Source organism: Nannobrachium achirus (genome assembly GCF_963921795.1).
Source record: "Nannobrachium achirus genome assembly, chromosome: 24".
NCBI classification, from domain to species: domain Eukaryota; kingdom Metazoa; phylum Chordata; class Actinopteri; order Myctophiformes; family Myctophidae; genus Nannobrachium; species Nannobrachium achirus.
This window is the reverse complement of record NC_137831.1, coordinates 3544177-3572146: the sequence shown is the minus strand read 5'-3', so window position 1 is coordinate 3572146 and position 27970 is coordinate 3544177. Positions and strand designations below refer to the sequence as shown.

Genomic DNA, 27970 nt, shown 5'->3' with positions numbered 1-27970 from the left:
CTACCACATCTTACACAGCTCTGCTGTAGCTTCATAAACATATATCCCTGCATACAGAGGTTGTGTGAAGGTAGTGTGAACTGTATGGAGGAGGGTTATGGTGTCAGTAACACTGTAAAATGACAGAGTCCCTGCACTGTGATCCAGGTACACCCCCACTCTGCCTCTGGAGGGACAACTTCCTGACACTGCAGTCTGAACTTTGTTGTGTATGAACGTGTAGCTTCCACCCCAGCAACATAAACACCATGACTTGCTATTGTCTCCAAACAATGACTCATTACCCTGTCTGGTGATGTCTTTATAACAGACTGCTATACGGACCGTCAGTCCACTCCATTCCACTTCCCAGTAGGACCTCCCACCTTCACACAGACTCTCTTTACTCAACACCTGCCTAGAGGTGAATCTCTCTGGATGAGCAGGGTAACCTTGGTGTTGTCCTGTTAAAGTCACCTTCCTGTCCTCCTCTGACAGGGAGAGCTTGTTGTTCACTGTGTTCACATCCAGTGAGAGTGAACAGGAATCTGTGAGAAAACACATGACAAAACATCACAACTAATTAAAACCTCATCAATATTGTTATTGTTGTTTATAGAGTTTACAGTTTTATCGTCACCGTTGCGGGGGGGAGCCAGCCAGCCGTTTGTTTTGGACAGACAGGGAGGGTACTTAGCAACTTAATTCATTATAGACCCCCAACAACAGATAATTATGGTCTGTAGGTGCTGTTTAGGCTCCAATAACATTTCGTTTTTATTTGTTATATCTTTTTGATGGCATGTGGATTATTTTCTGACTGTCACTCAGTCTGCCCCTGCCTGATAGCTAGCAGGCTACTTGGATGTAGAGAGGATAACAGAGTCATATACAGGTATGTACAGTTGTGCATTAGATTTACACAGAATGCCACAACGCCACTAAACACAGGTATTATTGTGTCTAGAATGCCTGATTTCATTGTATTTGGACATCTTTGATCCAATGACAGCCAAGGCTAAACAATTAGCGTATTAGCATCGCCTGTTTAAAGTCTCATTTATGCATGAATTAGTCATTTCTGACATAGGCAAACCAATCGTTTTGATGGCCAGGTAACCTGTTAATATATGGGGATTATAGAGGATTAGTTTTTAGATCATCTGATATCTGATGTGAATGTGTACAGGGCTGTACAGGGCTGACTGATAGTTAGCTAGATGGAGCTAGCTAGCAGCTCAGTTTGTATATGTTTATTCATTATAACCTGACAGGACAGCTAGGCTATTTAACATGACAATGCTTGTTTATTGTCATGGATGAAGGCGTGAAGTTTACATCCATGTGTGGTGATGGGGCTTGTCTGTATGTCTCAGTGAACATTGTTATGCAAATACTTCAAAACGTTCACTATTAGGCTATTCTATTTTAAACAGCCTATCTTCCAGCTTGTAGATCGGCTATTTTCAACCAGCTGATGTAAAGGTTTTAAAGTGTCTAAAATTCTAAAATGCTGCATTAACAAAACATGGAGTATCATAATATGAGCATAATGTCTAAAGCTACAGTATGACTGGGGGGAGTGGGACTGAGTTACTAGGGCCCAAGGTGGAGGGGCCTTAATTATTTTATACTTTAGCTTGATTGAAAAACAGCAGAAGCTCACAGCGCGGCACCGAATATATGTATTTTTTTAAGCAAACATTTGTAACTAAAAAAATGCTTCTGGGGGGTCCCTGGAACTAAATATTGAGCCAAATACATATCATTTGGGGGTCCTTCACATGAAAAGATTTGAGCACCACTGACATAGAAACATACGTTTTGCACAATGTTCACAATTTTTATGAGATACTTCAATGGTTTCTTGTGTAAATGAAGTGCTTAACTAGGATCTCCTTTTAGTTGACCTTGTACCAGTGAACTGTACCGTCATGTAACTGTACTTTTTTCTTTGCAAACTTCTAATAAAGTCTTCAATCAATCTACAAGGTCGCAGCGAGGCACTCATTGTCGCGCTGTGAGCTTGTATATCTGCTGTTTTTCAATAGTTAAAGCACAAAGTAATGTGTTCCCAGTCTAAATGGGTTAAAACCCCTCCCCCTGCAGTGAATCCATGTACCCAGGGCCCAGAATTTGGTGCGACACCCCTGAGGCTATGCATTGCAGGTATGTTCTAACCAAATTACTGTATCTGAGATATGAATGGCCAGTCTTTAATTACAGGTCAGTCAGTAAACACAGGACTGTGTTGTACAATTTCTGTTGATGTGATGTAGAACCTATTTACTCATGTGGTATGGTGTCAAAAAGCAATAAGGCGTAGTTGGCACTCTGAGTTCATTCTTGGACCGGGGTTCGATTCCTCGGGGCGCCCTGCTGATTTTCACCCATGTCCTGTTTAGAACTATATCCATTGTCACATCACGTCAACAACCATGTGTACCATTATATCTCTATTTTGTCTTTGAGTACTTAGAAAAACAACAAAAGCTGTTATTTGTTTGACTGGGAGCCAGTGAAAGTGACAGAGGACTGGTGTGATACTGGTGCATACCAATGGGACGCGTTGTGAGCTTGTAGATTTAGATTACTACAAGCTTGTAGATCGGCTATTTTCATCCAGGTTTTAAGTGTCTGTCTCAAGAGCTTCTATGCTCTTGTGTAGGCTACATGATAGGAGATATATTTATGTGTAGGCCTATTGTTCTCAATAAATACATTATGTGTGCTAGTGGTTTTCTAACCTTTGTGTGTCAAGGACCCCAAATTAATACTAACTAGGGATGGCCAAATGGAGAATTTTTCTTAACCGATGACCGTAAGGCCCTATAGGTTAATTAACTGTTAACCGTTAAGGACATGTGTTCAAAAATGCGCTGTTTTAGCGATATAAAAAAGGAAAATACACCCGTTTTTCCCCATAATAAAGTGCCATATTTACACATTAAAAACAATAAAACTAGGAGAAACAAGAATACAAATGTTTTCTAAAAGAAATTCGTTTTTTGCAAAGAAACAGTGGGATTGAAATAAAAAGTCTGTAATTTGATTGTGATGCGGTTGTCGCCAGGCAAGTGCACACATTTAGACAAAGGGGGCTTGAGCCCCTGCCCTTTTATCAGTCTATAAAAAGTGCCCTCTTCAGACCATGAATGAATTTTTCTTTTTTACTATGGTATTAAAGAAATGCACATTTCCCCTTTCCATACCATAACTGAAGGCTGCATTCAAGAGAATTGTCCACCAAAAGGCCCTTTTAGAAATGTCAGCAGAAGCAGACGCTCGCACTTACTTCACACTAGCTGTGTATACATGACAGCCTCATTCCAATCTGATCTAAATAAACCCGATTGAAGGTATTGGATCAAGTGTTTACATGGGGTGAGATCAATCCGATCTGGTGTTTACATGTGCCCACTTTTAAATCGTGTTGTGACGCAAATGATTAAATAGATCGCATTTCCCTGTATCCATTAATAATAATAGTAATAATAATGGAGCCTATGCAAATACACAGCCCCACCAAAGTGAAAAAATAAGCTGCAATGCTCTTTTAATTAGATTATTGGGGATGTGCGTTGTTCTGTATGTATTAGGCCTATATTATCATTATAATCATCATCATCATCATCATCATCACGTCACAATCCATATTTGCTCCCGACGGGCGACGGCCCATAGAACATATGGCTTCATGGACAAGTGCATTCACGATAATAAACAAAAAGTCTGTAATACTTTTAAAATTGACTCTCTTAGCTATATCCACTTACCCCAGTCCCCTTTAAATATTATTTATCGGATGAAGAATATAGGATGTTTTGCTGGTGGTTTCTTAGGCTATTTATGATCGCAAGAAGACAATTAGTTAGTGGCCAGATCAATCTGACCTGGGCAAAGACGCACAGGAGTATAGATGAACGAGGACGTAGCGTCCAGTCGCGCTAGAATATCTTTCTCTCACCGAACTACTGGAGTTCTGTTTCGTGTGTGCTGTGTTTAGGCTGACCTAGGATCAGGTCTGTTAGCCGTGAGGCCGCGAGATGAATGAATGGCTGTGTAAGTGAGATGATAATGCTGGTCTAGGATCAGTTTAACGTGATGCGTAGCCTGCTGCCAGGATTTGAGACGCGTTGTGAGCTTGTAGATCGGCTATTTTTTGATGAGAAGGCACCCGCGACCGCGTACAAGTTAAACATGTCAAACAAACCGAAAATGACTTACCTCTGTAGTTAGAAAATAGCCTATAAGTATTCATTTATCCCTGACTTTTGTTTAGATCTTAATATTATAGATTCCTTATTGGCAGCCTTCTTCTGCCTGTCAATCAGTTAACAGCACGCTGCACGGCTGCAGTGAGTTACATAAAAGAGGGTTTTAATAATGATTAAATGGTCGGGTCTATCGGAACCTCGGAAATAAAAGGATTTTGGGACAACATGTCACGGGTTTCGGTCTGTAAAAAAAGAATGAACGTCGGAACGGGACGGAATCGGACGAGACCGTTACGGGGCCACTCAGGTTTGGTTTTGTAATTTGATTATTGTTTCATAACTGGTCGGAATCGGTCAAAATTTGACGGTCCATTTAGTTTTCGGGACCATTTTTTGGACCCGTGAAGATCTCTAGCCTACGGTTCTTCTCAATTGAGACAGGAGAGTTGGGACTCGCGTGAGCGCACGCAAACACGCACACTAACGTAGGCAGGCTACACATTATAGATTGATTAAAAAATGTGTTTATAAACTAATAGATGTGGTGAAACATCACAAAAAGTGCCACAATAAATGGCCAGGAAGCCTGCGCTGAAAGAACATGTCACATTCTAATCGGGTTAGGTGTATACATGGAAGGATTTTCCTTTTGATCGGGTCGTAAAAAAGTCTAGACCACCCCTCTGCATCCGATCAGAATTTAAATCGTGTTGGTTTTGATCGGGTTTATTTAGGTGTATACATGCAGAATTAGATCGGGTTTATCTAAAATCTTGTTTTTAATACGATTAGATGCGTGCATGTAAACGGGGCTACTGACTGGGTCCGCATTGAGCGGACCCCCTTCGCACTTCCCCCTCTCCTCTGTGTTTGTTGTGTAGAGCAATAACTTCCAATCGTATGACTTTTGGAATGGTTGAAACATCAGCTAAACATTTCATTCATATTCAGCGATCCACTTTAGCATTCCACACGTCATGTAACATTAGAAAGTTGTGTTGTAAGCTCTTCTTAAACTGGATTCAATGTGACGGTCTGTTTTGGAAAATCCAATCGGAGCATTTGTGTCCTGATGAACAAGTCAGCGTGCCGTGTACGATTCCAAATCTAGCGTTGCACTCGCAGACTCGCAGTGCATGCATGGATGTTACACAGACATTGGTGTCCAGAAATGTGTGTCCGCAGCGCGTATAGTTGCATGGTTGATGAGTTGATGTTGCATAGACATTGGTGTATGGGGCGTTTGGTGTGACACATGGGTTGCTTTTCTTTTTTTATCGGTCAAAATTAACTGTTAGTGTTTACCGGTAACCAATTTCTTATCGGTTAAACGGTAACGGTTAACCGTTGGCCATCCCTAATACTGACCCTTTTATGTTGACGTGACAGACATCATTTGGCTATCCTTTGTAGGTGTTACGTACTGTTGCTATATGCTGCCCAGCATATATTGAAAAAGAAATGTCCACAATGTGGAATAAGTAAAGAGAGACAGAAACATATTTTGTTTTGTACTAAGAAAATGCTAAAATAAATATGATAACTGAGTTGTGGAATATCATTGCAACATTGTAGGTTTTTTATTCTGAAAAGCAGACAGAAGTGCTAGCTTATTAGTGTGGTTGCCCTAACAGGGCAACACACTATAGTTATGGGGAAACTTTATTTTTTCTAGATACACTTTTTTTCGGCGCGTTTCACCGCCCACAGTTTTTGCGCCACACACTCACACCATCATGTCAAATCGACCGGCTTTTATCAGGAATGGTGTGCTTATAAGTTGTATCGTTTAATCAGGGTCTTACCCAGGAATGAGAGTCAGGGTAGGCGAGATGCCAGCCGAAATGCCAGCGAAGTGCCACCCGAAATGCCAGTACCTTGCCAGGTACTTTGAAGATATCAATTATGACATTATAAAACATATAGGCTACATTAACCAATTTAGCCCTATTTTATACCTTGGCTATTTGAAAATAGAAGATCTACAAGCTCACAATGTGTCATGATGGACACGTTGTGAGCTTGTAGATCTGCTATTTTCAAACCATTGATTCCGGATGGAGACCCATCCGAAATCAATGGGGGTACATTTATTGTTATCAAATTATTGTCTTAGGAATGCGACAAAAACTCAAAATTATTGAACTCAAGTCTACATGGCGCGAGTAATCAATAGAAAAAGTCATTTTGGGGGTGAACTACTCCTTTAAGGGTTATGTACCCTGCTAGAAAAACCAACACAGACCAGCACAATTTTCATGCTGGTCTGTGCTGGTCTATGCTGGTTTATGCTGGTTCACGCTGTTCTGTGCTGGTGCTGGTGCTGGTCTATGCTGGTCTGTGCTGGTCCCATGCTGGTCCACCAGCACAGACCAGCACCAGCACAGACCAGCATGAACCAGCATAAACCAGCATAGACCAGCACAGACCAGTACCAGCACAAACCAGCACCTGTTGTGTTTTACTGCTGGTCTGTGCTGGTGCTGGTGCTGGTCCAGCATAGACCAGCACCAGCACCAGCACAGACCAGCATGAACCAGCATAAACCAGCATAGACCAGCACAGACCAGCACCAGCACAAACCAGCACATGTGTTTTACTGCTGGTCTGTGCTGGTGCTGGTGCTGGTCCAGCATAGACCAGCACCAGCACCAGCACAGACCAGCATGAACCAGCATAAACCAGCATAGACCAGCACAGACCAGCACCAGCACAAACCAGCACATGTTGTGTTTTACTGCTGGTCTGTGCTGGTGCTGGTGCTGGTCCAGCATAGACCAGCACCAGCACCAGCACAGACCAGCATGAACCAGCATAAACCAGCATAGACCAGCACCAGCACAAACCAGCACATGTTGTGTTTTACTGCTGGTCTGTGCTGGTGCTGGTCTGTGCTGGTCTAAGCTGGTCATATACAAATAGGGACAAACACCCATTTTAACTAACAGGTTCCAGTGGCGCCGAGGATAAGTGCAGGACTGAAGTGCCAGAGGTAGTAAGTTCAAATCCCACTCACAATATCAAAAATAATGTCACAATCTAATATGGTCAAATACCCATGGAGCAGAGCATCAGAACAGGATTCAAGCACCAGAGCAAAGAGCAAATTACACCAGCAAAGACCTGGCCCACTTCTCAGGGGGGTCCCCCGGGGGTCCCTGACCACACCAGCACAGACCAGCACAGACCAGCAGTAAAACACAACATGCGCTGGTTCATGCTGGTTTAGATGGTGGGACCAGCACAGACCAGCAGTAAAACACAACATGTGCTGGTGCTGGTCTTACTGCTGGTCTTGTGCTGGTTTTTCTAGCAGGGTAGCCAAGACTAAATCTAAAATGAAAACAGATGCTTTAATGGGTTGAACCTGACATCCCTATTTTGGGCAAATTATCAACATTTGTAAAAAAATATGTATATTTTTTTAATCAAAAATAGTGAACAAAGCAGATCGATGATCTCATAATATGTTGCAATGCGACACATTGATCTACAAGCTCATGTAACAGGAGTCATTTAGCATGTATTTATGTTTGAATGAAGTTCGACAAAATAAAGCCAATTGACACTGTCTAGACACAATGTACTGTTTAGATATTCTACCCCTTGCTATTTTCTCTAATTCATTGAACAACAGCACCCTCTCTGGTCAGTCTGGTGGAGGTTTCACAGTGGTCAAATCTGGTCACGTGACCTTGCTCTGTCTTCCTGGTTCCTCACTGAGCAATGGTAGGCTGCTATTTACAACTCTCCTCCATTTGTACAATATAAAGTATCTTATTCTTGGTATTAACTGTACTATGTACACACTGTTTAACACATGAATGTGTAGGAGTTGATTAAGTGGACTTGTAGCATTGGACACACTGCATTTAGCCTGTAATCAATGAATGTTATTTGTGTTTGTGTACAGGACCTGGAGTATTGTACTAGAGAGTTGTATGCAGAGATTTGACATGCACATGTTGTCTGTCCCCACCAGGTGTGTGTTGGGAGGGTTTTTGTACTCTAATGTATGAAAAACGTTTTCAATGTTAATTTAAATGCTACTGTTTGTTGTTTACAGTGTGCCTGTTCTTTTAAATTATTTGTAACTAGCTCTTACCCGTTCAAATATATGAGCTCCAAAATGATGTGCAGTGTGTGGGTTATGGGATGTGCACTGTGCATACAGTATATGAGGGATGGAAAGTAACTGTAACTGGTGCTTGCATGATTATATGTAGGAGCATCAATGTAAGAAATACCCGTTTCCGTTTAATGGCTATCAATTGCTCCAGCCACTGAGGAGAAACGCTGTGACAGACAGACATACAGAAAGACATTCGCAAAATTATAGTATAGATTGTAATTAGACTATTTGTGTTTAAATAATTGGCTTCCTGGTTCCTCACTGAGCAATGGACCTGGAGTATTGTACTAGAGAGTTGTATGCAGAGATTTGACATACATGTTGTCTGTCCCCACCAGTTACTTCCAATAAATGGGTGAACAGAGACAACACGGGTGTCTTCCTTCAGATCAGCAGACCCAAAAGAGAGGGTTACACTCACAATGCGTCGCATCGTGACACGTTGTGAACTTGTAGATCTGATATTTTTGAAAACATCTGACAGATTAAAAAAATAAAGTTAAATCCAGGCCATTCCTAATGAGTACTTTTACTTTTGGACCGTAAGTATATTTTGATGCAATACACGTGTACTTTAACTCAAGTATAATGTTGAATAAATGCCTTTTCTGTTTATTTGTGTACAAATTGCTGGTCATTTTGGTTACACTAATACATTCTCAGATTTACAAGTGTATAAATTAACACTGAGGATTTTATTGTGTTTTCACAAAAATGTTTAAATAATTTGTGGAAGTAGCATATCTACAAGCTTAAATAATTAATGAAAGTAGCAGATCTACAAGCTCACAATGCTTTGCATCGCAATGTGCTGTAAGCTTGTATATCTGCTATTTTCACTATTGTTTTACAGTATGAGCATATAGGGCTGAAGTTGTCAGTTGTGCTAAGTAACAAAGTACATCTACACAAGTACTGTACTTAAGTTGTTACTTATACTTTACATGTTTCCAGTTGTACTTCTACTCCACTACATCTCAGAAGCAAATATTAGTGGAGGCTCTAAGCCCGAAAAATAAGCTGTTAACTTCAAGTCATGATGCAAAGGTCCCCTTTGGTATGGAAGTACCTTAGGGCCATAGGAAAGAAGTTAGATCACCCTTCATTTTCTATTTATAGACATTTTAAAAATGGCCGCCGACAATAATCCCCAATACACCAGACCCCATATCTTTGCTTCTGTTAGAGCTATAATAAGAATATTGGTGTCAAAGTGTACATTTTTGGGGTCTAGGAACTCAACTAAACATGTGTCAATGCAAAAAAAACAATACTTCACTAATTAACATGACAGCGGGGGGTAAAATATGCAAATTTCATGAAAAATAACACGTTTTAACATGGTAACTTACCCCCCCACCCCTCCCCCTAAACTTTGATTCACTTTTCCTTTGGTATGGAAGTACCTTAGGGCCATAGGAAAGAATTTATCCAAAGAGACAATTTAGATCACCCTTCATTTTCTATCTATAGCCATTTTAAAAATGGCCGCCGACAATAAACCACTATTACACCAGACCCCAACTTTGCTTCTGTTAGAGCTATAATAATAATATTGGTGTCAAAGTGTACATTTTTGGGGTCTTGGAATTCAACTAAACAGGTTTCAATGCAAAAAAAACAATACTTCACTAATTAACATGACAGCGGGGGGTAAAATATGCAAATTTCATGAAAAAGAATACGTTTTAACAGGGTAACTTACCCCCCCACCCCTCCCCCTAAACTTTGATTCAATTTTCCTTTGGTATGGAAGTACCTTGTGGCCATAGGAAACAATTTATCCAAAGAGACAATTTAGATCACCCTTCATTTTCTATCTATAGCCATTTTAAAAATGGCCGCCAACAATAAACCACTATTACACCAGACCCCAACTTTGCTTCTGTTAGAGCTATAATAATAATATTGGTGTCAAAGTGTACATTTTTGGGGTCTAGGAATTCAACTAAACAGGTTTCAATGCAAAAAACCCAATACTTCACTAATTAACATGACAGCGGAGGGTAAAATATGCAAATTTCATGAAAAAGAATACGTTTTAACAGGGTACCTTACCCCCCACCCCTCCCCCTAAACTTTGATTCAATTTTCCTTTGGTATGGAAGTACCTTGTGGCCATAGGAAACAATTTATCCAAAGAGACAATTTAGATCACCCTTCATTTTCTATCTATAGCCATTTTAAAAATGGCCGCCAACAATAAACCACTACACCAGACCCCAACTTTGCTTCTGTTAGAGCTATAATAATATTATTGGTGTTAAAGTGTACATTTTTGGGGTCTAGGAATTCAACTAAACAGGTTTCAATGCAAAAAACCCAATACTTCACTAATTAACATGACAGCGGGGGGTAAAATATGCAAATTTCATGAAAAATAATACGTTTTAACAGGGTAACTTACACAAAACAATATGTTTCAACAGGAGTAAAATATGCTAAGAAAAATGAGTTTTAACAGGGTAATTCCAGGGCAGTTCCTTTTTCTCCCCCTTTGGCAATGAAGTAGGCTACCTTAGGGTAATAGGAAATAAATTATCCAAAGAGATTAGATCACCCTTCATTTCTGAAATATACACGTTTTTTTAAAATGGCAGCCATCATTTACACTTACAGCAATACAACACAGCCTATATCTTTGCTTCTGATAGAGATATCATTTCTGGGGTAAAATAATCAGATTAAATTGGTTTCAAGACAACAAAAAAACAATAGTTTTCTCATTACCTTCAAAATGGAGGTGAAATAATTAATCACATTTCATTAACAGTTAACAAATCATTTACTGATGCAAACTTGGACAGATCATCAGTGTTGTTTCCTGGAGTCACTGGGTGTTTTGGGTCCTGCAAGAGTCAGCCTCCTCAGGCGACCCGACTGAAGCTGATCAGACCTCGTTATGTATCCAAGTGGCATGCTTCTGTCCCCTCTGCTCTCCCCTCTTAATCTGGAGGCTTTTCTGCTGCATCCCCAATGTTGCCTATGGCTCTTCTTTGTTGGCAACTGTTATGCACAGTGGCGTAGCTGTGCTTAGGGAGTGACTGGCAAATTCCAGACTGCTAGATGTCAGGTCTCAATCTGGACAGGGAGATGTGTGGTGGAATTTTCAGCTGCCTCTCCAGGTCAACTGTCATCACTCTCGGGCTGTGGAGAGCAAACCAGCAGAGCAGTTCTTTGGTGTTTTCTCTGACCTTTTCCCTTCCTTGACACAGTGAATGGCCTTAGCTGTGGCTTGGGAGTATTGGATGCCCTTGATGCCCTTGCTGATTGCTTAAAGGACCAGGTCACCTCTGGGACAACCAGATCTTATTTTATTGTTGTGTCGGACACAATCAACACAATCCTGAATTATGTTTTGTGTTCAATCTGTGTTTTTAGATATGTTAGTATTTCAGCATGCTACAACTGGTCATATGATGCATTTTGCATCAGATTACCAGTTGTAGCATGCTGAAATACTAAAATATCTAAAAACACAGATTGAACACAAAAAATAACTCAGTCCCACACAACAATAAAATAAGATCTGGTTGTCCCAGAGGTGACCTGGTCCTTTAAGCGATGGATTTCAGGACCTGGTCGTTCCTCAATAGAAACCGGCCCTCAGGCCTCACCCAGCGCCTTGGAGCAGCTGCTCAGGATATGTTCAGGATATGTACGGTACCTGGGTGCTCAGGATGTGTACTGCAGATATTCCTGTGCCCGTGCCACAAACTCCTCCCTGACTGAGCTGAAACAGAGCCTGAGTTTATTGGTCTTCCTGTACAGCCTGATTTTGCTTAGGCTGCGGCCACAGCCATCTTCATTCAGCCATCATAGATGAGTAGAGGCCAGAGTATTTTTGGGTGCATTTCATGCTAGTAAACACAGGCCTTGAATCTTCCAGGGAGCCCCCTCCAGGTCAGCACTGGTTGCCTTGATGGAATCTCTGTCATTCAGAGTGCGGTTGAAGACATTTCCAAGGCTCATCACCGGCTTTCTAGGTGATGGGATCTGGTGTTCTCCCAGACTGAAGCGAATTTGTCTATGATATTCCCCTTCTTTTGGATAATTTTTCCCTTACCAGGTATATTCCAGCACATGCCATTGCTCACAGTCTTGGACCATCCAAGGCAATGGCACTGCCAGCATTCCATGCTTTAATGGGGAGCAACACAGTCTTTGGCAAGGGCAAGAAGACAGTCCGTGCGGCAGTCCTTGCCTGAACTCACCTTACCTCTTCAGCTGCTCTCTGGCCCTAGCCCCACCACTGAGATGATCTCCACCCACACACCCATTCTCCAGAAATCTCTCCAGAAGCTGTATGGTGTTTCCGGGGGGGAGAGTGTTTTCTGCTGGTGTTTCAGTCCGAGCGTATCAAAGGGTGCGTTCGGAAATGCGCACCGGGTGTGTGTGCTCAGTGTAGTGAGTGCCTAAACCCAACCCTAATCCTAACCCTAACCTCAGTAAAACTATGCCTAAAACTAACCGTAACCCTAACCCTAACCAGACTCAGTGCACATTTCCTAACGCACCCTTTGATACACTCGGACTGAAACACCAGCAGAAAACACTCTCCCGTTTCCGGGGATGACATTAGGACCTAATGCTCGACTCTCCCTCTTCCTTCACAAAGGAAGCTACTTTGATCACATGCCACCAAGCAGTGATGTGCTCCATTGGAAGTGCAAGACAGACTGTATAATTGTAGCTATGGGTTCTGGTGTAATAGTGGTTTATTGTCGTCGGCCATTTTTTAAATGGCTATAAATAGAAAATGAAGGGTGATCTAACTTGTCTCTTTGGATTTGTTTTTTCCTATGGCCCTAAGGTACTTCCATACCACAGGAAAAGTAAATCAAAGTGTAGGGGGAGGGGGGGTGGGGTAAGTTACCCTGTTAAAACATATTATATTGTCATGAAATATGCATATTTTACCCTCCGCTGTCCTGTTAATTAATGAAGTATTGGGGTTTTTGCATTGAAACCTGTTTAGTTGAATTCCTAGACCCCATAAATGTACACTTTGACACCAATAATATTATTATAGCTCTAACAGAAGCAAAGTTGGGGTCTGGTGTAATAGTGGTTTATTGTTGGCGGCCATTTTTAAAATGGCTATAGATAGAAAATGAAGGGTGATCTAAATTGTCTCTTTGGATAAACTGTTTCCTATGGCCACAAGGTACTTCCATACCAAAGGAAAGGTGAATCAAAGTTTAGGGGGAGGGGTGGGGGGTAAGTTACCCTGTTAAAACGTATTCTTTTTCATGAAATTTGCATATTTTACCCCCCGCTGTCATGTTAATTAGTGAAGTATTGTTTTTTTTTGCATTGAAACCTGTTTAGTTGAATTCCTAGACCCCAAAAATGTACACTTTGACACCAATATTATTATTATAGCTCTAACAGAAGCAAAGTTGGGGTCTGGTGTAATAGTGGTTTATTGTTGGCGGCTGGCTATAAAAAGAAAATGAAGGGTGATCTAACTTGTCTCTTTGGATAAATTCTTTCCAATGGCCCTAAGGTACTTCCATACCAAAGGGGAACTTTGCATCATGACTTGAAGTAAAATGTGTCTTAGAGCCTCCACTATATTGCATTTTTTACTCCACTACAATTATTTGAAAACTTTACTTACAGTATACAGCTTTGGATTACCATTAATATCTAAGATTAAAGGCCCTTTCCCACTGAGCGTCATAAAAAAATATGGTTTTCAATTGAAGTGGATGGCAGCGTCCACACCACAACGATAAAGCGTCATAATTGATGTGAACGCAGACATCGTTATTGTTATCTTTATCGTGTCCAGTGGGAATGAGCCTTAAGCCCTATTTTATACTGTTACTGTTATTTGAAAATAGCAGATCTACAAGCTCACAACATGTTGCATTGCGACAAGTTGTGAGCTTGTAGATCTGCATTTTTTTTTTACATTTGACAAATCAGAGGCAAATATTATACTTTTTACACCACTACAAATAACACACTTTAACCACTTAAGTCCTATTTTATATACATATTATTGTAAAATAGGTGATACAGTATACAAGCTCACATTGCATCACATTGCGTTGTAAGATTGTAGATCTGCTATTTTTGAAAATTTGGGGGGGGAGTTAAACTGACGTTTGTGCCTTACTTTTGTCACTTAGACTTTTATAGGTATATTTTGATGCTGTACTTTTTACTCAATAAAATGTTGAATGCAGGGCTTGTGTGGTACTGATACTTTTACTTAACTTACTTAGAGACTCATTTTACACAAGCAGATGCACACACAAATCAGCAAGCTGTTAAATAATTGTAGTGGAGTAAAAAGTACAACATGGACCACGGAAGGCCGAATCAGAACTCCAGAATGGATGTTTGATCTGTTACAACCTTATCTGTTTCTTTGGGATTGAAAACACCTCAACTTAGAGTGATTATCCTGTTCATTCACAGAAGGATGTGAATGAGTGAATGTCACATGCTGCTATGTATACTAACTGTTCATCCACATAGCTGGATGCGTGATACTTTGATTTAATGAATGAAACAGAATTCACACTTACACAACTTCCTCGGACCTGCAGGTTGCAGCAGGCAATCACCACCATGGTCGACACTGTGGGTGGAGGAGACACAGCGTAAGGTCTACAAATTCCATTCAATAATAGAAACAGCATTACCATATGATCTCCTTACTCTAAACCATGAAGAACACAATTACAGTTCTGTCCATACCTCAGTCTCTCCAGTGGTAGAGCAGAGAGGAGCTCCACTCCGTCTCCTGGATGGTTGAAGCTCAAATCCAGTACTTTGAGATGGGAGTTTAATCTCAGAGCTGAGACCAGATAAGAACAGCCTACTTCTGAGACCATGCAGCCTGACAACCTACACAAACACACGCACGCACGCACGCACACACACACACACACACACACACACACACACACACACACACACAATTATTACAGCAGCCAGGTCAAGTGGTTGCTCAGGGACTCATTGACATGCACTGTGAAGAACCGAGGACCTTCTGATGACCAGACAGCCTCTATAGCCACTCAGCTATGGTGAATTTAAGTTTGTATCTACGTATGTGTATATTGTTTATACACTGATTTCAGCTCTTATGTTTAGGTGAATGATAGCTAGGTATTTCAGGATTGCAGCAGTGGGATTAACACTTTCTTTTATTTGAGTCCCAGAGGGTTTTTTGACAATTATTTGTACCCCTTTTTTGTCCGTCCCCGTCCCCCCCCCGTCTGGAAATAAATGCTGCCCACCCTGCTCTAAACGGTTCAGGAATACTGACCTGAGGATCTCCAGTAAACAGTGTGGACTCCCCAGTCCAACAGAGAGTTGCTGGACTCCCAAATCCTGTAGATTGTTGTTACTGAGGTCCAATTCCCTCAAGCTGGAGGAGTTGGCACTGATGACGGATGATAACACCTCACAGCATCTCTCTGATAGGTTACAGCCACTCAGCCTGAAGACACACAAGTTAAAAAATGAATGCATTTACTTTCTTGAAATATAAGCTCATTATTATGTTAAAAGTATCCAGGTATCAGTTCACCTACAGAGTTGTATTTAAGGTTTTGGCCACTGGCAGCAGCCTCAGAGGAGCCTCCTGCAGCCTGCGCATTAAAGTCATACTATGCAGTTTCGGATATCAGTGGCCACTTTGGACACAAGCACAAACATAGCAGCCAACGTCTGTGCCTACATTACCCAAGTTTATCTACGTTCCTGCTTACTAGTGCTAGTCATAGACATAGAAAGGTAGATGCCTCCTTCGGCTCTGGTGCATATGCATCGGGGGACCAATGGAATCCGTGTGCATCGCTTCCACGTTCGTCACACAAAGGGACGTTGGTAGGCCAATCAGAGGCAGGTGGGGGCGGGTCTTTACGCACGCAGCCTATAAGAACAGCTGAGCCGCACAGCCGTGCAATATCAGGAAATGGATGAATTGATAAATCACGGAAAAGACTCGCTGTGATTGGCTAGTAGTCACTTGACTGGCAGCAGTTCCAGAGTGTCTGTGGATCTCATGAAATACTTTGATAGGAGATTTTCTTGGGGGCAGGCCTTTCATCAGGATTTAAACGGTGTTTAGACAATTGTGACGGAATGAGAACGTATGTAGTAAAATAACTACTCCCGCCCCTCTGCCGGCACTTGTGACTGTTATTCCGTGGACGGCAGAAACATCGGCGACTGGCCGCGAATTCCGCGGGTTGCCGAGAATTCCTTGATAATTTCCGCGATCGCGGATTCCTGGGGGGAATCCTCGATCACTTCGTTTTTTTGTTTTAAAACTTTTACACATGCTTATATGCACATGAACCAGAATTGAAATTGGTTGAAACGGTTCAGGAATACTGACCTGAGGATCTCCAGTAAACAGTGTGGACTCCCCAGTCCAACAGAGAGTTGCTGGACTCCCAAATCCTGTAGATTGTTGTTACTGAGGTCCAATTCCCTCAGGCTGGAGGGGTTGGCACTGATGACGGATGATAACACCTCACAGCATCTATCTGATAGGTTACAGCCACTCAGCCTGAAGACACATAAGTTAAAATAATAATGCATTTACTTTCATGAAATATAAGGGGATTATTATGTTAAATGTATCCAGTTCACCTACGGAACTCTCTTTAAGGTTTTGCAACCACAGAATAGCCCCCTGAAGCCTGTGCATTTAAGTCATACTATGTAGTATCAGTGGCACACAAATAACATGGCAATGTGAAGGTTTGTTTCATGGGTAGAGATGGCATTTTTGACGAGGATGGAACAAACTCAGACCAACACCACCTCTTCTCACACGCACGCACGCACGCACGCACACACACTATTATTACAGCAGCCAGGTCAAGTGGTTGCTCAGGGACTCTTTGACATGCACTGTGTGGCGAACCGAGGACCTTCTGATTACCAGACAGCCTCTATAGCCACTCAGCTTTGGCGAATTTAAGTTTGTATCTACGTACCGGTATGTGTATATTATTTATACACTGATTTCAGCTCTAATGTTTAGGTGAATGATAGCTAGGTATTTCAGGATTGCAGCAATGGGATTAACACTTTCTTTTATTTGAGTCCCAGAGGGTTTTTAGACAATTATTTGCACCCCTTTTTTGCCCCAATTTTAGTCATTGTACCAATGGTTTCCTCCCCACACACATTTATGTGTTGTCACTGCTGTTCTATCCTACTGACTCACATTGCCAGTGAGGAGCCCCCACCGGGAGGACGTAGAGCCTTCATCCTACCGTATCAAGAGACGTGTCATAAGACACATCCAGACCAAGAGAAACAGTCCACTCAGAGAGTGGGCGGGTCTATTGGCTGGAGCCAGGCTAGTATCACCCTCCCCGTCCGGCTACCCTCCCCCGAACACGGGTCAATTGTTCGCACTGACGCCCAACATAGCCGGTGGCACCATGGGGATTCGAAACCACAACCTTTCATGGTGGTGGGCAGGAACTTTAACACTATGCCACCCAGGCGTGGATTAATGCATTTTTGAAGAATGTTCTTGTGAGTTGTGACTCTCTGCTCAACATTGCGTGCATGTGGGAGAATCTGTTGAAAATGTTCAGTAATACTGACCTGAGAGTCTCTAGGCTACATTGTGAACTTCCCAGTCCATCAGCGATTAGTTTTACTCCTGAATCGAGCAAATTATTGTTACTCAAGTCCAATTCTTTTAGCCTAGAGGAGCTGGAGCTCAGAACCGTTGATAACATCTTGCAGCATCTCTCTGAGAGGTTACAACCACTCAGCCTGGGAAGAAAACAAACAAACAAACAAACATTCAAAGAAACAAAGAAAAATCTTAAATTCTTACATGTTTTCCATGTAAGATATGGATGAAATAATAAATGCATCTGGTTACACTTACAGAGCTCTTTTAGAGGCTTTGACCACCGGCAGGAGCCTCAGAAGAGCCTCTTCTGAACCAGAGTATTTCTTCAGGTCAAACACGTCCAGCTCCTTTTCTGATGACAGCAACATGAAGACCAGAGCTGACCACTGAGCAGGAGAGAGTTTTTTTGTGGAGAGACTTCCTGAGCTCAGGTTCTCTTGGATCTCTTTCTCTAGAGAATGATCATTCAGCTCGTTCAGACAGTGGAACAGATTGATGCTTTTCTCTGGAGAGGGATTCTCCTTGATCTTCTTCTTGATGTAATTCACTGTTTTCTGATTGGTTTGTGGCTTTTTACCTGTCTTTTTCATCATACCATGTAATAGAGTCTGATTGGTCTCCGATGAGAGGCCCAGGAGGAAACGGAGGAACAAGTCAAGGTGTCCATTTGGACTCTCTAAGGCCTTGTCTACAGCACTCTGGTAAAGGTGATTTATGTTAGACTTGTCTCTAAATGGATTGAACCACTTGGAAGTTGACAGTAAGTTGACGCCTTCATTGACAAATGAGAGGTAGACATAAAGAGCAGCCATAAATTCTTGTACACTCAGATGGACAAAGCAGAACACCACGTCCTTGTACACCCCACGTATCTCTTTAAAGATCTGTGTGAACAATCCTGAGTACACTGATGCATCTTTGATATCGATGCCACACTCCTCCAAGTCTGATTCATCAAAGTTCAGGTTGCCTTTCTCTAACTGTTCAAAAGCCAGTTTTCCAAGAGACATGATGATCTTATTATTCTTTGCATTCCAAATAGACTTTGTCTGAGCTCCGTCATGATACTTGACATTCTTCTGTTTGAATTGAAAGACCATGAAGTGGATGTACATCTCAGTCAGGGCCTTTGGCAGGGCACCAATCACCTCTGTTTTCAACATGTCCAAGAGAACTGTAGCAGTGATCCAACAGAAAACAGGGATGTAGCACATGATGTGGAGGCTTCGTGATGTCTGGATGTGCGAGGTGATCGTTCTGGCCTGGTGCTCATCACTGAATGCCTTCATGAAGTATTCATCTTTTTGTGGGTCAGTAAACCCTTTTAGCTCTGACACCCTGTCAACATAATCTATAGGGATCTGATCAGCGGCCGCAGGTCGTGTGGTTATCCAGATGCGAGCAGAAGGAAGCAGCGTTCTCTTGATGAGACTTGTCAACAAAGCATCCACTGAGGCCGGCTTTGTCACATCAGTCAAGACCTCATTGTTCTGGAAATCAAGAGATCGCCGAAACTCATCTAAACCATCCAAGATGATATCAATGTTGGACTCTTTGATGCTACATATTCCTGCTTCCTTAATGTCAAAGGTGGTATTAACAAGTTCCTCAAAGCTGCAGTCCTTCTTCAATGAATTCAGATCTCGGAAAGTGAATGGGAAGATGAAATTGATATCCTGGTTGCCTTTGTCTTCCACCCAGTTGTGAATGTACTTCTGAGTTAGGTCTGTTTTACCAATTCCAGCCACCCCCTTCGTCATCACTGTTCTGATTGGGTCTTGTCCAGATAAAGGTTTAAAGATGTCTTCAAATTGGATTGGTGTTTCCTGTCCGGTTTGTTTATTGAATGCTGTTTCAATCTGTCTGACCTCATGTTGATTACTGCCCTCTCCACTCTGTCTCTCTGTGATGCAGAGCTCTGGCTTTATGAAGATATGATTTCCTTCCTCCTTCTTCCTCTTCTTCCTCAGATTGGACTTGAGTTGTTGTTGTAGTCGAAGAGCAAGAGTTTCTAAACGACCAAAGATTAGAGGACATCAGTAAGTTCATGTCATGGTGAATGTGGTGTAAACATGTTTAGAGATGCCATTATCATGGAACCATTCAGCCCCATGGAGCAGATAGGGTAGAAACTAAGTGTCTAAGTAACCTTATGTGGCGTTAAGGAGCTGTATGCTAGAAGACAAGACTTTGCTACTCTAATATAACGGATAGGAGATCCCTGAAACATATAATGCCCATTCAGGGTTAGGGTCCCAAACCTTTTTGGCTCAGGGCACCCCTATAAATATTAATTTCCTCTGAGGCACAGCTACATTATATTCATAATCGTCACTCCTAGCACCTTATATTTATGCCATATTCTAATATTATCTTTAGCATAACAGTATGATCTAACTATTTTTTTAATACAAATTGTTAGATTTCTTGTTATTAATAATTTTAAGACAACATCTGAATGAATTTGTGTTTAATTGAGTAAATCAGAATTTGCGTTGTACATTAAAATTAATTCACCTCCATAAAAGGGGAAACATAAGGGCATTTTTTGCAATAATTCTCCCAGAGATTATGTCGCGAGGAAAATGTTTAGATAATAGCCATTTTGGTAACTGAAAATAACTTTATACTTCAAGTTTAAAATTATACAAAATAGGCCTATATATATACTATCAAATTATCTTGCGGCACCCCTGGACTGCCGTCACGGCACCCCAGGGTACCCCGTCACCCACAATGAAAACCCCTGGTGTAGAAACTAGCTATCCTTATGTGGCGTTAAGGAGCTATATGCTAGAAGACAAGACTTTGTCACTCTAATATAAAGGGTATGAGATCCCTGAAACATAATGCCCATTCAGGGTTTTCAAATAACATAGGCTGGAATATAAACTACATTGAGTTCTTGTTTTCTTTTTCTTTTTGTAATCAGGATGGGAAACAAATGGCACATCGGGCAAAAGACACCAAACTTCTGTTGAAAAATAAAGGTTTTCTTACTGCTCTCCAATAGTGTTAAATTTGTGACTTAAGTTGATGAACTTTGTTTAAATTAGAATTATTATTATTAGTAAAACAACTCTGAATATAATTTCATAACTCACCATTGTTAGCTGTTTCTTTTGGTGAAAGAACAGGTCCTGCATAAATAGAGGAGGATAAGGAAGGGAATACTTCATAAACAGTTTGCAAAAAATACAGCGGTGCAGTTATACTATAATGCTAAAAGGATAACTACATGCATAATACATACTGTATACACGCGCGCACGCACGCACGCACGCACGCACGCACGCACAGTCTATGTGGAAGAGAGAAGTGACAGCCTTTATTGCAGTGTTCTCATTTTCATGTTCTTTTTCATTTTCATTTTATTAAGGTTTATTAAGGTAATTAGTGTAATGTTGCAAGCTCAAGCTGCAACAGCTGACCAAATAAGATGTCTATTTTCATAACTGAGACACAATCTAAACCTTTCATTATGCAGTCAACATACCTTGCAGCACAATAGAAGCATCCCATTCCTTTAGTTGTGGATACGTGTCGAGGATCTCTGTTTTTTTGAGAAGTTGAAGGAACTGAGCAGAAGTTGCCTCCCCTTTATCAATCATGGTGTCAATAAGTTGAGTACAGGCCTCTTCTGCAGTCAACTTTGGTGTAGTTGTCAGTTGTCTATAAACTCTTGTATCAAGAACTCCATCAGAATGTGCGTGCTGGATAATGTGGAGATCTGAGCTGAACCACTCGACAAGTTTCACCTTGTTGGTGACCAATATGTTCACAGATGAGCCCTGTAGAAATGAGTAGCAGGAATATTGTTTTGTTTCCATATGCAATAATTGTAACAATTACACCTTATTTTGAGTTGCCAGTGAACCAACCTGTAGAGCATCTATGTGAGTGGAAGCCATGGTCTTCTCTGGATGAGGAACAGCTGACATGTATGAAAAATAGTAAACATTGTGGTGTTTCAGAGTCCTTTTCTTTTATTGCTTTAACTTGGCTCAGTCCCCTTTTCTGATTGGTGATTGAGCCTGATTTGTTGCCATAACGTTTGACATGCTTGCCGTAGCCACTTGCAAGATGGAAGTGACCTCATTGGACCAATTTAGAGTCCTTTTTCTTAATTGTTGTCTTAGATATTTCTTCCTAAAACACCCTGGACAACACTCCACACGTCCAAGACTCTTCTCCCTTCCCGAAAACATGTGTTTTATTATGTTTAAGCATAGTTGTGGCCGCATTCTTTAAATGGCCCGTTTTGAGGGCTTAGCGCCCATTTATTAGCTTGACATACAGCAGATTTGAATTCAGCAACCCTTAATACCCTTAGAAAACATGTATGTCATAAATTAACAAGATTTGCCTTTGGGGTTAAGATTTTGGGAAAAGTGACCCTTTCTATAAGATGTTTTCTACACGATTCACCTTCGCTAAGCAAGCAAATCATAGAAATCACTCTGATCGGGAGGTCTGTATATTTGATTGATTTGATTGATTGATTGATTGATTCGTTTATTTTCGTGTCCTGCACACAGAGTGCCCAACCCTCATGGGTTTATAAGACACCATTTCAAATTTATGTTTTACAATAGTCATACATCCATTTTTTTGTCATACATTTTCAGTTATACAGAGTATCTTGTCTCCTCCCCCAAGCTTGACAAATAAAATCTGACACAATAAATGCTCCTTTGGCAAAACATATCTCAAGTTTTTCATAATCGTCTAAGTCAAGGAAGTCATTACAGATAGAACATCTTATTAACAAATACCTCTCTTATGTCACCATATTTAGGACAATAAAACAAAAGGTGAACCTCATTTTCAATTTCCCCAAGTTTGCAAAACAAACAACATCTCTCTGGGGTGGCATTGAATCTGCCTGTCTCCAGAGCTAATGGTAGTGTTCCAGACCGTATTTGTGCACACAAAGATCGTTGTCTTTTACTTAAATTATACATCACATAAGGTTCTACAGTGTTTAGTATACTATGTCCTTTATGAGACAGTAAGTTCGCAACTTGGGTTTAGACCAAATATCACTACGCCACTTTTCTTTATACCTGTAAAAAATGTTATTTCTAATCTCATGAACATCACAAAGTAACTTGTTTTGGTAAATAAAAAACAACCTGTTAGAATAGAACAAAGATCTTAATTCCTTTGTCCAGGATTGACCAGATCTAAGATCCCAGTTAAAAATCTTTTTTGTAAGTCTCTGGTCAGACATCTTCACTAATCTATTCCATAGCCGAATCATTTGACATTTGTGTCTGATGCTTGGAGGTTCCCATCCCATATCCCGTTAATTGCTAACACTGGCGTTAATTTATGAACTCCCAAAAAGTTTCCTTCAAATTATTTCTTTCAAAAACGTTTCATCAAATGAATTATTGCAACCAGAAAACAAATTAGCAAAATCCTCTTCCCATTTTTTTCAAAAGAACCCCTAACACTGAGCTATACTACCCATTTTCAAGTCTTACCTCCATGGGTATTTGCTTAGATTTTCTTGGTCCCAGTTTATTTATTTCTCTCCAAAACTGTTGGGGATTATGGGTTTGTAAATAATCAATTTGCAAAGAAAGACCTCTATTAAAGTCACGCTTAACAGTAAGTGACGTATCCTCTTGTCAAATTCAGTTTGCTTTTTCTTCAGTCCTTCTCTCAGGTTTTTATTTTGACATCTTAGAAATTCTCTCTCTGCTAATCTTACATTGTCCCATAAAGACTGAAGGTCTCGATTCCAATAGGGTTTGTAAGATTTTCTGAACTCTTTTTTTGATCCTTTCTGCTTGGAATTTTGTAACGCTGTATAAATACAACTCCAAAGTTTATCATACCAAGCATCAAAGTCATTTTGACTAAACATTATACCACTAAGTTGCTCAGTTAGATCCAACAATATAGTGTTGTATTGACTAGAAGCGACTCAGGTGGTCGTCTTGGTAATACATTTGTAGGATGCTGCGGATGTGAATCTTCATTAACAAAATATGGTCTCACTTGAAATGTTAACTTTAGTAAAGAATGCTCAGGTAATTTACACCTATCACCCAATAGAGAGAAACCCTCACCCCCTACTCTCTCCATTAACTCATTTGGGGTGAAAACATGAAATGAAACACAATTATTTAAACCTTCATGAGGAACAATAATATAATCCACTACTGCTTTACCTTTAACTGGGACTGAAGTGAAGTTGTCATTGCCCACAGGCATTCTACCATTGAGTACACAAGCCTTAACATCTCTCAAAAACTCAATTAATATTTCCCCATAACTATTAATGGTGCTGTCTAAACTAAGCCTGTTAGGAATATTATCCACTTCATTAATAAAGTCATCAAGGTTACCAATGCGGCCATTTAAGTCCCCACACAAATAGATAGCATCTACATCAGCCAGTGTAAACATCTGCACCATTAAAGATCCATAGAGAGAATTAGAATCAGTTGATCTAGTTGATCCTTCTGGAGGTAAATAGCAGGAGAAAATAACAAAACAGTAGCCAGAAACTCTATCCTTAAATTGCAGTGAAAGTATTCCTTCCACTGATTTATCCTTTATTTTAATTTCATAATTCTCAAATAATATATTCTTCACAAAAAAACCAACACCACCCGATCCTTTAACACACGGGTGACTAACCGGTCCCTTAGGCCGATTTTGAGATTTCAAAGTGCAATAACTATCCCCGTGAAGGTCTCAGAAATTTCCCCTTCCATGACTTTTCCTAAATACTCAAGATATATGTTCTCGTTTTTTTTCCCCTTCTGAAACGTTTCCTAATTATGAAATAAAATACAATTATACCACTCTGACAGTAATTATCGGCAGAAAAGACCGCTCTCCCCCAGTTCTCCCCCTCCTAAGAGAATTCACACCTTTAGCGCTCCCGGAGTGCGCCTTTGTTCAAGGTAATGGATCATTTGCATTTCACTGTCAGCTTAGCAAAGACATTAGAACCACTACCTGGAAATGTTTTATTTCATAGTATCAATATAATATTAATTATGAGAATCGCTATGGTGTATATAATGTAGGCCTATTATTATTTTAGCCGTGCAGGAGCAATCATTTGCGGGGAGATGAAGCTCTTGCTGACCGGGAGAAGTGTGACGCTGCTGCCACTGCACAGCGTGTTTCTAAAAGCTAAGCATCATTTCAGCTAATAATACATAGAAAGAACAACTGGGTGATCTATAATTTATCGGACGAAATGAATAGCTTGTATAGGCCTACACGGCACACGCTGTGTCTCCCGGTGCAGTCAGCCTGTTCTGTCCGAGTGGAGACGGCTTTTAGACGCGCACGCATGTCACGGTGACATGGGTGCCGATCAAACAGTATAGGCACCCGACACTTGTGTCCTGCACGTTTAATTTCTAATGGATAATCATTTGCTTTTCATTGTTATCTGCCTAAGCAAAAGACACTACGTGAACATTTTACAGAGTGAAGTTTGCACAAATGGAACCTTATTTTATTATATATATTAAACTATCGAGAGCGCTCTCTTTCTTTCTCTTTCCCCTCCCTCCCTGCATGCATGCGTGATGTCGGGACATCACATTACCTACACATGATTCATTGGCTGGTTTTGTGAGTTGTCTAATAATAGCTAATACGAATGAAAATCGGGACATATGAAGGCGTAATTCTTTCACTTTGCTTCGTATGGCGTTGTGAGCTTGTAGAAGATTGGCTATTTGTGTAACAAAATACCCTATATTGTCAATGAACAAAACTAAGCCAAATGGAACCGTACGGGTCCATTTGGTCTCATTTTACGCTCACAGGAGTTACATCTCTCTCACACTGTGGGGACAAATAAAAGCGTAATTCTTTTACATAATGGATATCATATGGATTCAGTTAACATTACCAAACTAATAAGCTCACAAACTGTGTGACTTTGATGAGCTTGTTGTCCCGTCTCTCTCTTTCTCCCACATGAAAGGAACCTGCCTCTCTCTCCACGTCTTTATTTTTATACTTTTTTATGCCACGTCCACGATCGAACCATGCATGCGTTCGTTCCTATATATGAATGAATGAATGAATGGTTTTTATTTCGGTTCAAGGTTAAAATCATTGTAAAAACAATAACAACACAAAATAAAAAAATAAACAATAATTCAACCGAAAAGGACTAGGCAGAAGCCGAAGCTTATAGTGCCTACCCTTTTTGTCCTTTCTATAATTTTAAATTCTTAAATCATAAACAAAGTCATTGTAATGTTATAACAAAACAACACAAAAAACAAAAGAAAAAAAATCTAACAATTTGCGTTTCTCGCATTAATATAATATTTCATCTTTTACAAAACAGTTTTATACATATTTACTACATTATCTTTAAAGTTTTTCTTGAACAGGTAAATAGAACTACACATTTTAAGGTCATTTTGACAATTATTCCATATTTCTCGTGCTCTAAATGATGTACATCTCTTCTTAATGTTTGTTCTAGGAGTCTCCATTTCAAACAAGCTTTTGGCCCTCAGCTCATACTTGGTTTCTTTGATTTGGAACAATTTCTGAATGCAGAATGGCAGTGATTTAAGCTGTGCTTTGAATGCTAATAAGACTGTTTTCTGATCAACTATGTCATAGAATTTCATGATGTTATATTTAATAAATAGTTTATTAGTTGGTTCATAGTAATCAGATCTATTTATTATTCTTATAGCTCTCTTCTGCAGTAGAAAAATAGGGTTGGTATTAGTTTTATAGGTGTTACCCCATATTTCCACACAATACGTGATGTATGGAACTAAGAGTGAACAATAAAGCAAAAACAATGATTTTTGGCAGAGGATATATTTGGTTTTATATAATATTGCTATAATTTTAGATATTTTTAATTTTACATTATTTATATGTGATTTCCAGCATAGTTTATCATCAATCATTACCCCCAAGAACTTATTTTCCTTTACTCTTTCTATCTCCATACCATTTATTTTTATTGTTGCTTGGTGATTTATTTTCCTTGTGCCACAGCGCAATATACAGCGCAAGGCATATTAATGTCGGGACATTATTTTACATAATGGATTAGGTTAACAAACAAATGTTTATAAGCTCACAAACTGCGTGGCTTTGGTGAGCTTGTTGTCCCGTGTCTAATCCAGGGGGTTCTCAAACTTTTGTATAACTATTCAAATAACAGGAATAAAATCCTTAGCGTTTATATAGTGTCATTTTCCCAAGCCTGTTTTTTCTGCTAAACCATGAAGTTAACATTGAAAGCGTCAAGCGAGAGTATTTGAGAGGTCAATTGAAATGCTAATTCACATTCGGAAGACAATAGAACCCCCGCTGGCAGCAGGGGGAGGAGGTGTTGCGCTCCTGGGCCAAAAGGCAGAAAATTTAACGGTCAAAATGAACGATAATTGCAGGCGGAGTGGTAGTTTTTAATTTTCAGTCACCCAAGTGTTAACTTCTTTGGGTGCATGGGTCGTTTTTGACCAAACCAAGAATAACCCTGTAACTCAATAACTTTGTTTAGTTTTAGATGTGTTTCATTCAGTGAAATAATAACAGGGCTATGATCAAATAATATCAATTCCCTAAGTTCACTGTTCCACACCGTCCACCCATTTATATTCCACTGGACTATTATGAGATTCCGTGTTTTAAAAGTGTCAGTGTCACTGTTTGGTGGTTGGGCAGTTACCTCCCAAAGCGTCTATCGTCCGACGCAGTACAGTACTTCACAACGCGTCGGTTGTATGACGCTTTAGGGGTGAGAACCTGTTGGCTTTAGCAGCGTGAATATAAACACGGTTAAACAGCTCGTTGTCCCTCAGGTTCTTGTTACGGCGCAGCACCGCTACCTTGTCCTCCACGGTTCGGAACTCCATCTTGATCACCCCTGGTCCTCGTCCTCACGGCGTCGTTCGCTCAGCGTTGACGATTTCGGGCACCGGATCACACTGTAGCCCCTCGGCTAGTAAATCGCCCGCTCTCTCCCGAGCGATTTCCCCCTCGGTAAACGGG

General features: G+C 40.6%; 1 protein-coding gene across 1 annotated transcript; it reads right to left on the bottom strand.

Moving 5' to 3' along the window:
- LOC308309378 (protein NLRC3-like) lies at positions 1–27834 on the bottom strand (the record flags this gene model as incomplete). Its single annotated transcript, XM_080754926.1, has 7 exons — positions 1–80; positions 366–527; positions 14871–14923; positions 15617–15790; positions 16694–16867; positions 18215–19970; positions 27756–27834. 7 exons carry the CDS (start codon positions 27832–27834, stop codon positions 1–3), a joined length of 2478 nt encoding a protein of 825 aa, XP_080611052.1.
- Positions 27835–27970: the final 136 nt, after the last annotated feature.